Below are 12,626 nucleotides of genomic sequence, written 5' to 3' on the forward strand. Positions count from 1 at the left end.
AAGGTCTCTGTGGAGACATATTAGGAACATATTCCAAGCTACTCATAATACAAAAGCGTTAAGCCATATGGGCAGGTCATTAGTCTGGCTAAGGGAATAACTGTCAGAAAGGCAGGATCACCCACCCCTCGGGAGATAAGTCTACTTTAGATCATGATAAACACAGAGGTAGAATAATTAACCATTTAATGAGATAATGTACTTTTCCTTTCCAGAATGCCCACTCCGGAGCACCCTGAGACTGCCTGTGCCCTCTTGGGTGATCTTCACGGTGGCTTAATTCAAACGTCACAGCCTTCTTCCTCCTCTTTAATTTTCTTCAACAGAAAAGCTGCTATGATTTACGGCTTGTCTGTATTTCAGTTTTTCTTTCAAACTCTAATAAAACTGTTTCTAAGTTACCAATTGAACACGTTCTTAAATCCTTTTATTAGTGAAATGGTGAACCTCAAGAGGGGACTCCAATTTCCTGGGTAACAGGTGACAAGGGTGGTAGACCTCCCCCAAATTTCCAGTAATATTTGGCATAATTATGTTTTGTGAATACTAAGGATGCCAACCTGGTTGTTCAGGAGCTGGGGGTTCTGGAGTGCTGGCTCTCACTGGCTCTGTCCTCAGCTGTGTGATACTGTTGAGGGCCATGGCGACTTCTTCTTCACTCCTGTTATTTCCTGAGGAACTACCTTTATTGAAAGAGATATTTCCACTCTATTATTTTATTGATATTTATAAAAAGTTGTTTTTGAATGGTGGTATTAATTGTGTATATTTTTCATTCAGTTATTTGAAAGCAAATAAGAAGTATCATTATAGTTCATGAGCATTTTTAAAAATAGTTGAATGTTTTATGATAAACTGCTGTATTTTTGTAGAGCTTTATCTTGAACTACTTTGATATTTGCACAGGGACATTTTAGATTTAACTTTTATAGTTATATAATAAAAAGAATTCCAAAACCCATATAATTTTAAAGGGATCTTATATTTTTTTTTCTTGGATTTCATAGAAGAATTGCATTATAATTCTTTTAAAACAAGCTCTTTCCTTTATCACTCTAAGAAGATAGATATGAACATTATCACAGAATTAGTTCTTCTACCTGCCCTTAATAAAAATAACATAAAACCTGGCAGATTGAATCTTAACATTTGGGGAAATAGTGCTAACAGATCTATTCATGATATCCCTGGGCTGTATTCAAGGCAGACAAATATATGTCTATAAAGCTACATAAACATGCCTCCAATCCCATCTTTAAAGGGATAACTTTAGCAGTGACTTACATTTATCTAACGCTTAAGTGTGGAAGTGTTTATGTTGGAAGCTGCTTTGTATCATATGTAAGGAATCCAAAGGGAGACACAGCAGTGTACCAAGAGTTCTGAAAGAGCCTCCTTTAAAAGAAAAGGTACACATTCAATTTGAAAAATGATAATAAAGCTCGATTTGGGTAAAGACTTGAGGCAGGAATTTCCTTTTTCACATTTGGCTTCTTTTAAAGAACAATGGAAGCTGTCTGCAGCCCTGAGAGTGAAGGGAGGGGTCTGGCATTTCTGTGCGGCTGTCTACTGAGTCCTGCTCTTCTCTGTTAGGGTAGACTCTGGAGCAATACTTCTGCAGAACATTTGATTTCCATAATCCCTGCAGAACAGACATTTATATTTTAAATGAATTGGCTGATAATACTTTGAAATTTACAACCTGCAGAGAGATTCAACTGCCCTGAATAAGACACAGATCTGAGATAGGATTGAAATTGTGCCATACCACAGTGCGCCTCTGTCCTGTCTCCACTGCTGCTCTTTAGCCGAAGTCTTCTTCTGTTGCTACCCTTATCTGTTGATGGCTCTTGAGGGGGATGTGGATACGGAATTGGCAGACTGGCTGGTACATTTCCATATCAAAGAACAAAAGCCAGAACAGAAAGTACTATATTGATTGAAATAATACAATAAACATATTTATCACCATAATGAAAATATTTATGTAACATTTAAAAATAATTTCAGGCTATATAAAAACACAACTTAGTCCTTTGCAGAAAATAGGTGTTCATTCCTATTTCATAAAATTTCTATATGGGTGATACATTTTATCCAAAGAATAAGATTTATAATATTTAAAGAGGGCCACAAGAAGTGTGATTGATGTCACTCATATAACATGCTATATTTAAAAGTATATATAAATATATTTAAAAAATGAAGTTGATAGAAAATTTCCTTTTTCTGTAAAAAGGAAGTCTAAAGGAGTAAGGAGTTTTCCAAAAAGGCCTGGTGAGGTAAGATCAATAATGGAAAAGAAGTCTGAAATATAATTTGGTATTTATAATAATCATAGCAGTTAATATTTACTAAGTCCTTCCCTTCTTGAAGCAACATCTTACATGTAACTGGTTCTTGTCATTGGCTCCTCACCACAAGTTTGAGGCACCTACCACTCACCACCACAGCCAGGGCCGGGCATAATGCTTGAAGGAACTGAGGTTCCAGAAGAACTCTGAACCAGGCGTCAGAGAGTCATTGGAGAACAGGGACTGCATGTCTGTGGTACTCATTTTCTGACACCAAGTGCTATCCCCACAGGCAACACTGTCTGTAATGGCCACCATTAATTTCTAACTCAAGTAAACTTAACTCAAATGTCCTCCTCTCCTCATCTACTAAAGTCAGGCCGAAAAGGACAGACCCTTATAAGACAACTTTAAGTCTTACATTCTGTTCTCAATTTTTCTAGTAGAGTCAAGCTGCAAATCACTTTACTTCTGTGTCCGGCTTGAGCTCTCAATCTGAAATGAGACCAGTCTTCCTACATAGCTGCTGATTTTTTTGTTTTTATTTTTGTTTTTTCCATCAATGAGGGAAAATAAACAGTACTCTGCAAACAGAAACTGAAATCAGAAAATAAATACGGAGTTTCCAAATGATCATGCTAATGAGATGCTATTTTACTTTGGCATCATTGTCAGAAAGCAAAACCTGGACACTGTAGCTACTTAAGATCACACCATAAACAAAAGGACAGAGAAGACAAGATAATGCATGTATAAACCTTCCAAATGTATTCCAACAGCCCTTCTTATTATTAAATGGTCATTTTCTGGACTTAGCTCAGTCTTGAACCCTGCTTGGGTCATCTCAATAAGAACCTCTCTTACTACTCTCCTCTGGCTCTTACTTTCTAGTGACTCCTTCTCACCAGGAAGAGGCGTGGTGTGCTTCATCGGGCGAGTGCTTCCTTTCTCTACTGGCTGTTCAGACTGAGCTGTCAGCAAGGCTGACTCATTTGTGCTGTTAGCACGCTTCTCTTCTGTAGGCTGCTGGCACAATTGGCTATTTTTGCCCCCAATGGATCTTACTGTCTGTAAGGAAAGGAATTAATATGTATGTTTAAAGATACAGGAATTGGATTTATTTTCAATAAAATCTATTTAGTCAAAAACTTATACAAAAAGCTAGAAAAACTCAGAGGAAATGACTCTAAAAGGTGACAGGAAGGGAACTTAGAGAATCCTAGAAATGGAAGGTCACGGACAACATGCGACAGAGTAGCAGGCAGGCAGGTCTCCTAGACACAAATTAAAATACCCTGTGAGCTATGCCTGCCTGCAACAGGTAGAGCTGAGTAAGAATCATCCAACATGTCAAAGACCTGAAGGAAGTTAAAAATAAAAAGCAGACCACTTGAGAAACTGTGCATTGAATGGTTACATCCAACTTTCCTTTTGCCAGAGATGACAACATATGTTCACAAAGATTTGCCTGTAACAACATGTTTAATAAAAGGACTACAACAAATTTTAATTATGTTGACATGACAGAAAAAAAATTAAAGTCATTTAAGATCCAAAATTTCTGTTGAAAATTTATAAGCCTACTTCAGGCACATAGTCAGCTTTTCCGGCACACAGTCAGCTTTTCCTTCCTTCTTCCCACAACCCACAAGTCTGTTAACACCTCTGTTCCTGCTTGGGTAAGCTTTTCAAACCTTCTGCCCACCTCAGTGGAGAGCCTTAGGTTGTTCCGTCTGCCAGAGAGTGGAGGTGGTCCAAGAACCCTGGATCCAAAGGCAATATGGCAAACATCTTGACTTTTACTGTTCCGGATGCTGCCTGCTCCACTGCTGATGAACTGGTCTGTTGAAGAAAGGCAGTCCGTTAATGGGGAAGTAACAGACACTACGTCAAAAGCACTTCTTTAAGTTCAGTTCTGATGTCAACACCTATTCAAAATGTAAATAGTGTGTCAGATATATAGAATCTACAGGGTGTTTCTGATAAGGCAAGAGAACAAAAGATTATGAGAGAAGTTTTAGAAGAGAGGTAGGAGCTGGCACACCTTACATTACATTTCTCAAACTTAGTCATGTAGCCCACATACCTGCAGGGAAGGCTCAAAGAGGTAAATTAGCTGTATGCCAAGTAGGAAACGTGACAGGAACATCTGCCATCCTTGAAGTAACCCTGTTTTGTTTACTTTTTTTCAAAAAACCTTCAGGGTTACCCTGTTGTCCAACACATTAAACTATGCCGTTGGCATTTTAAGGCTTTCTGTAAGACCCCAGCCTCTCCTTCCAGTGGGTTTGGTCCCTAGTGTCTTTCTGAGCTTGCCTGCCCCTCCTGCCTCCCTCCTCACTCAGGTGCTCACTTCCTTCTGCCTAGAGCATCCCACACTTGCTCTTCTTGAACCCTCCACCTCATTCCCACTGCTCTGTGAACTGCTTGTGTTGGATCACATCCCTCTAGACTCCTCAAGAGGAAAACTCCATAGTCAACATTTGTGTGACTGATAATCTCCAGGAAAATGTCTGAGGAACGTACAATTCAGTATTTGTTTAGTTGTGGTGAATAATTTTATTTAAATTGCTTACCTAAAAAGAAAACAATGCATATTTTGGTGTTCCATTAAAATAATTCTATCTAAATTATTTCCCTAGGGAAAAATGTTTTTAGTATCTTAATTAAAAAAAAATCTGTGTATAGTAATTCTCAAATAATGGTGAGTATACAAATTACCGAAGATACTCTTGCAACTGTTCCAGTGTTCTGTACTTTCTCCAGAATGCAGCCAGAGGTCATACAGAAGGGGAAGTGTATTATCTCCTTCACTTTCCTTCAATGGCTCCTCGATGACTTCCCAGTTGCTCTCAGAGCCCTTACCACCTGCAATCTATTTCAGATACTGTCCAGTTACAAGTTCATTTTTCCCTTCAAATCCCTCACGAGGGTGACTTCCCTGTTTTGTTTTCTCCTCACACTCATCCTCTAAATTCAGGTTCCTTCCAACCAGTTTAAGTTTTTTTGGTGTGAAAGACCATTCATTTTGTATTCTGTGTCCCTGTCTGTCAAGCCCAGTTTGGCAAATGGGAGAAAATGTTTAAATTTCACCAAAATTACAGACATAATTTAAGATTAAAACAAAGATTGGGGTTGGAGTTTAGCAACCACATAGATGAAGTTCCATCCACAATATTAAAAAAAAAAAAAAAGAACATATCAACTGCTCATCTTACACTTAGAACCTTTAAAATTTAAATGTTTTATTTTTTGAGAATTTTATACACGAGTACTGTATTTACACATGCTTCCTTCTTCCTCCAACTCCTACCATGGCCAACACCTACTTCCATTCACATTCACAATCTCTTCAGATATTGGAACACATATACACACTTGCATATACACATAACAAGTACCATGCACACATACATGGGTGCACAGGCATATGCATAAAAACCTACTGAGTATACTTAGCATGGTATGTGTTTAGGGATGACACTTGGGATGAGCTAACTGGACATGCAGTGAGGATTAAAGATACAGGTAAACCTGAAATGCTGTCATATCCTAAATGACAGAAAACTAGTGTCATGATAGTCTTCCAGAGATAAGCCCTCAGATGAAGTTTACAGCCAATTAAAGTCTTTATTCTAGATGGCTAATACCACACCCAAGTGTTTGGGGGTGGGGAGAGCTGAGTGGTCCCGAGTGTCTAGAACACAGAGTTGTTAAAGGCAGAAACCATGTCCTGGAACTTCACTTGGTAGCCACAGGGGGCTTTGCAAAAGTAAGCCATTTGAAGCAAGCAGTTTTACCAGAAGCTCAGAAAAACAGCTAGAAGAGGAGGGCTGCACAGAAGATAGGTTAGCAAAACCTAAGATAAGTTAGCTAGGGCATCCTGACCTTGGGTTCCTAGAATGGAGTTGGGCAATTTCCATGGGATTCCCCATCAAGGAGATCAGATTCTAGTCAAACCTGAAGTGGTCTCAGCAGGAAGACAAGATGGAGGAAACTTTGCACTGTCTTGTGCTACCACACTAGATAATATCCTGGATTTTAGAAGATGATCTATTGTTGCGATTACAGAATAAGCCACCACAATATATTTAAATTTAAGTCTATTTTTGAAAAAAAGTTTACATTTTGGCCATAAAAGAGTGCAAATGCTCCATTATTTAAGACAAGTTTACAAGATTGATACTACAACGAACAAACCAGTTTTGCAAATCCTTCTTTGTCTTAATAATTCACTGCTTAGAATCATATTAACTGTCAAAGTTAATTCTCCATTAACGTGCATTACATTATGCATTTGTTTGGATAGGCTCCTAATTAAATCCTACAAGGCAAAGTAATTTAGGTTTTGGGTTTCTAAAATAAGAAGCGGAAGGGACAAAGTTTCTTTAACAAGAAAAATCTTAATAGAAAGAAACTATAAGCAGAAATGCATGTGCTTTGAATTTAAAAGTAGCTATTTTAAAAGCTGACATCAATCTGCATAAAAGTAAGGCTAAATATCAAGATTACATTAAAATCCTGCTCCAGGCATTTCATTTTCTTGAGGGAAATTTTCTTGTGGAAAGTGAACTTGATGGAGGTCAGGGATTTACCATTAATTATTTTGCTATTTTACTGATGGGCGCATGCCTTTGTAGTTAGATTGTAAAACCTGAGGCTGTACTCTCTAATTGTCTTTTATAGAAATAAACATTCATTTTTTGGTCTCAAGATACAATGTTCTAATTATTATTGTCATTTAAGCTTGCAAGATTTTCAAAGCTTAGCCAGCCAGCCCTGCCACATTTCAGCCTTCACCACTGGGGTCATGCCTAACACTTTCATCTAACAGTGAACTTGGTGCCAGGGTCCAGATTTGGGGTTAATTTTTATTTTAGCATATTGTGTTGTTCTATAGCATATATAAAACATGAACAAAGGTTGATTCTAGTACAGCAATATTAATTTGGACGGGACATCTGACCTTTTAAAGCCTTCTCTTCTTCATTCTCAAGATTGGGATAACAATGTACTTAAGTCGTGGCATTTTCTGTTAAGGTTATATGAAACCAGAAATGTTACATACTTGTATTGTGTCTTGGAGGGTGTAGATGGCTAGTAAACAGGTTGTTAATACTTTTCCATCTTGAATAACATTTAAAGCTTACAGAACCTATTCACACTCGTTTATTTCTTTCTTCATTCATTCCTTAGTAGGGATTGGGTGCTGCCTGACTGGCATTGAGTGAGACAGGGAGTAAGATGCAACACTACCTCATCCAATGAGGTGTTCCCTCATGGAGGAGGTGGTTGTTAAAGCACAAAATCAATAAACAGTTCAATGATTAGAAAAATTATAAATGGTTCTAACTTTGCTCAGCAGGGCTTGGTGTTTAAACTCTGGGGTCAAGAATTCTCACTGAGACCTAAAGGATGATGGATACCACAGATACCTATGTGGTTTTCAGTTCTCTGCTATGTGTGATGTTCTTATTCTGTGTCCATAGACGAAGAAACTAAGCTATGTCCATAGTCTGAGCAGGGAGTCAAAAACCATGTTTCTATTCATTTGCCTTAAAAACAATTTACATGATGCTGCCTGCCCTCATTTAACATGCATCAGAGGGGAATCACATAAGATTCTTCCCATATACAATATTTGTTTTCTATGCAATTTTATAAAGCCATCTAAGTAAAAACACGTTATCTCAAAATGGATGATTAATGACTGTATTGGTAGGTACCAAAACCTCATGAATATTATAAACCAATGCATGTCAAGGGGCTAATGAGGTCTATGAGGAACTAATCAGCTGACATTGACTTTAATGTCCTATTTCAAAGGTAGGAGAGCTGGGGATTGGGGGTGGGGATATGAGAGAAGGCTTTAGTGCCTGGTAGGTAAGGCATTCCAAAAGGTACTTGTGGGCTGTGGGGTAACTGGCTAATTTGAGAGTCAATTCCCAGTGTGCAGAATTCAACTGAATGCTGGTTTTTGACTGTTGGAGAGCTGTCAGTCTACAAGCCACGGAAACGTGATGAAAAGAAAAGCAGTTAGGTAAATGCCTCAAGCGGGAAAAGCTCTGTGAGATTACAATCCATCTTCAACGTTCGCAAATAATTAAAACCAGTATGTAGTCTTATCTCATTAATAGTAAAGTTTGTGACACTTTTTAAAGGCAATAAAATAATATTAACAACTGCAATTAGATTGTATCTTTCTGTGCTGAACTGGATTGGGAGCTCAGACAGTGTGTGAAGCTGGGCCAGCCCCACAAGACCCGAGGCAGTGTGCAGGGTAGACTTTTCTCTAGTAGGTCTTGATTTATTGAAAAGCAAGAATTAGCCTAGTTCCTTATACTTAATGAGAAACAATTAAACTAATTTTAAGGGGAATGGTTTTATTTTGAGAAAGTTTTCTATTCTGAATAAGGAGCATAGTTTATTTGGTCCAGGATTTGGATTGGAAATAGGACATTTTCCCATAAATCCAGCAGGCTTCTGGGAAATAGTCTTCAGAATACCAAGGAGAGGTTGTGAAGTGAGTCAGTAGTAAAGATGCATCTCCAACGCCAGCCTTTCTGCTCAAGTGCCACTCGCTCACTTTTCATCTGTGGCAGGTCAGTGTCCTCATCTGTGAGATGGTCACTGTGATGGTGTTGCCACAGTAGGCTGAGTAAGAATTAAGAGCAACAGCTATGCCTGGGATTTAGACCGTGGAACACAGTGGTTTCTGGGAACGAAACTCAGGACCTCTGGAAGAGCAGCCAGTGCTCTTAACTGCTGAGCCATCTCTCCAGCCCCTACACTAATTTATTTTTATTTTAGGTTCTGTTTCACAGTAGATTTTAGTTTTTGGTTTGAATCTTCTTTTTATAATATGGACTCTAAACAAGAATCTAATACAAATTTCTCCAGTATAAAAAGATGCTTACTACTATATCCTCTTTCCTTCCTTCCTTCCTTCCTTCCTTCCTTCCTTCCTTCCTTCCTTCCTTTCTTCCTTCCTTCCTCTCTCTCTCCCTTTCTTTCTTTTCTTTCCCCTTTCCTTTCTCTTTCTTTCTTTCTTTCTTTCTTTCTTTCTTTCTTCCTTCCTTTCTTTCTTTTCTTTCCTCTTTCCTTTCCTTTCTCTTTCTTTTTTTCTTTCTTTCTTTCTTTCTTCCTTCCTTCCTCTCTCTCTCTTTCTTTTCTTTCCTCCTTTCTTTCTTTCTTCCTTCCTTCCTTCCTTCCTTCCTTCCTCTCTCTCTCTCTCTCTCTCTCTCTTTCTTTCTTTCTTTCTTTCTTTCTTTCTTTCTTTCTTTCTTTTCTTTCCTCTTTCCTTTCCTTTCTTTCTTTCTCTCTCTCCTTTCTTTCTTTCTTTCTTTCTTTCTTTCTTTCTCTTTTTCTATTTCTTTCCTTCCCCCTCCTTCCTTTCTTCTTTCTTTTCTTCCTCCTCCTTCCTTCCCTCCCTCTTTACCTCTCTGTTTTTCTTTTCTCTTTAGATGCATTAATTTGCTAATCTGAAGTTGTAGTAGGAGGTTGGAGTGACAATTTCCTCTTATTTAAAAAGAAAGTGTAAGTCCAGTAAGGTACCTGCTGTGAAAAGGCAAGCACTAGAGAAAGCCACCTTCCAATTTTCAATTACTAGTTTTGATTTGTGTTTGGTGGGCACTGTATCTTGTCATTAATGTTGAATGCTCCATTTCAATAACCAGACCATATTCTCTGGTTTAATTAAACTGGGGTCCTATTATTGAAAGTAAGGTTATCTGACTCCATAGTCCTAAAGTCATTAGCTAATGTGTACTGTGAACTGACAGAGAAAATGCTACTATTGTGGAGCTTTTTGAAAACAAAAAGCTTCTTAGAAACAGTGGTTTTATTAATTTCATTCAGTGTTCTTGATTAATCTGTATAGCATTCAATAAAACACAGTTTAAAACAGTTAAAAAATTACAAGTGTTCTTTTTTTTTTGGTTGTGTGAAAATCTACAGGAAGTGGCTACTTCTCTAGAGGCTTTATTGGAGTCTTTTAATATGTGCATTTATGATGAAGTATTGAAATTCACATGAGCATCACACATCCAATTATATGAGCACACAGTCATTTTCTCATGCAATTAAGTTCCATTGTGGGAGTCCACTTTTTGAAAGATGAAAACAAATAGTTCAAATAAAGACACTTATCCATAGTTAAAAACCATCTGCCCATGGGCATATCCATTACAAATGCCATTCAAATCAAATGCCTTGTACAGGGAGAGAACATTAATATGTTCCTTTTTAGTAAGCTTTAAAGTCCACATATATGAAAATCAACTTCTGAGATGTACTTGTAGGAAGAGAACCACACAGTGTTGTGTATGTTCATGTCATTTTGGCTATCATGCTGGTGCCGTGAGACTGATCTAAGAGGAGCAATCGTAATGGGTTACAAATGGATATATTTGGTATTCACAAAGAAAAAGAAATCTACTCATGGATTTTGGCAATTAGCGATTTTCTGTGTACATGATTCAAGTTGAATTGACTGTTATTATGCACCAAGAGTACACTTATAGGATTAGCAAAAGGAATACTAATATTCTTCTCTGTAAGTTGGGCTTGAATATAGCCTATGAAAATATTTCTGTTTAGTTGTAACACTGATGTAATTAGTATTTACTAAATCTTATTCAGTTTTTGCATCTCTGAGACCTGTAAATAAAAATGACAATGATATTGTGAATACACTTGTATTTATTTAGTTTTTGAAATATTTATTTATTTTATGTATATTAGTACTCTGAAGCTGTCTTTAGACACATTGGAAGAAGGCATCAGATTCCATTATAGATGGTTGTGAGCCACCATGTGGTTGCTGGGAATTGAACTTAGGACCTTTGGAAGAGCAGTCAGTGCTCTTTAACCGGTGAGCCATCTCTCCAGCCTACTTGTATTTATTTTAAAGACAGTTCATAAAACATTCCACTGGAAGGACAGAGGGCAAAAAGAGACTACTTGTAATCATGTCATCTGATGTGCTGCACAGCTTAGTCATTCCTGTTATTGAAAAGTATCAAACTACATTAGGTGCAGATACAGGGTTTGTTATTGAAAACACTCTTCCTGCACTCTGAGGCAAATCTTAAGATTAAGCTGCCACCTGAAAGGTAGTGAGCTTACATTTATGTTTTTTTATATGTTTTCCCATGACTCCTTAATAAACACTGCTTGCATGAAATCTTTCTATTTTTCTCTGTGTCTAGTTCTATATAGTACAGATAGCATGCACATATATTTCACCATTTGCCCCATTGCTAGCAAAAAGTCCTACTCAAAGCTGATAATTATGAAACAGGTAAGGTTTGCATTATACATTGTCCCTCTGCTTTTCTGTGAGTTTGGGAATGGTGCAATCAAGGGTTAATAATATAGTGCCTACTTACATACAAACTTCTTTTGTATTGCAAAAAAGGACAAAAAGGCCAATTTGTTAGTGATATATAACTTTTTGCATGTAATGCTGATTAAAACTGAGAGAGAAAATACAGGTGGATAAGGAAGTTTCTGCTCTCAACCCTTCATCACAAACATCTGCTTTTTCCTGTTTCTATTTGACCTCCTTTCAAGCTCTGAGCCCCTTTTTGACCACTGCTCTTATCTGAGAAGCCATGTATCACCACTGTCCCCACAGCTTCCCTCAGAGCCACTGCTTTCTATTGGCCCAGCTTCTGTCATCCTGAACCCTTGCCATTTTGTCTGATTACTGCAGAGACATGTTAGTTACTCTCTGTTCTCTCATATCTCACCTGGTTTTAAAACTCACCTGGAATCCTGCTGTCAAATCCACTTTCCTAAAATACTCTACCTCTTTACCTGAGGAATGAGGGCCACTCCCATAGCGCAGCTCTAACAGACTGTTGGATCACTCAAGCCATTCCTTACACTGAGCCTTTGAAAAGTAAATCTCTTCTTTTTTCCTCAAGCAATACTGAAAAATAGTGTTATCTCCTTGCTTTTACTCAACCTTCTGCCCTGACATACTTCTATAAGTCTCTTATTAATTTATTATAAATATGAAAAAATATATAGAATACTTCCAGGATCAACTTCTTTCAAAGATGGTCTGTTACTATGACTTTTCTTTAGCTTCCTTAGAATTACCTCCCTGTATTTGCGTGTTACTTGAATCATTTGACTTTCCCAGGCTGAGTGATCCAGTGGTCTCAGTGTTGGTTGGATGCATAGAACAATCACTAGAGGATGTTAAAACGAAACAAAACAAGACTAGCCAAATTAACAAAGAGTTTCTCTGAGGGGAGTGAAGACATCAGAAAAAAAATATTTTGAACTGTTAAATGTTGTAATTTAAAAATATCCTAGGGGTTC

General features: G+C 37.6%; 1 protein-coding gene across 3 annotated transcripts in view; it reads right to left on the bottom strand.

Moving 5' to 3' along the window:
• Positions 1-12,626, bottom strand: part of Cfap20dc (CFAP20 domain containing) — a 218,539-nt gene that overhangs the window by 90,287 nt on the left and 115,626 nt on the right. For 2 of the 3 annotated variants that reach the window (XM_076931532.1, XM_076931531.1), the window contains exons 8-11: positions 4,000-4,136; positions 3,179-3,362; positions 1,769-1,885; positions 561-683 (exon numbers count right to left, since the gene is read on the bottom strand). In XM_076931532.1, coding sequence (XP_076787647.1) covers positions 561-683; positions 1,769-1,885; positions 3,179-3,362; positions 4,000-4,136 — 561 coding nt within the window. The remainder of the gene's footprint in view (positions 1-560; positions 684-1,768; positions 1,886-3,178; positions 3,363-3,999; positions 4,137-12,626) is intronic. The other variant, XM_034498162.2, reaches the window with a different exon arrangement.

Source organism: Arvicanthis niloticus, chromosome 3, assembly GCF_011762505.2.
Source record: "Arvicanthis niloticus isolate mArvNil1 chromosome 3, mArvNil1.pat.X, whole genome shotgun sequence".
Lineage (NCBI taxonomy): Eukaryota > Metazoa > Chordata > Mammalia > Rodentia > Muridae > Arvicanthis > Arvicanthis niloticus.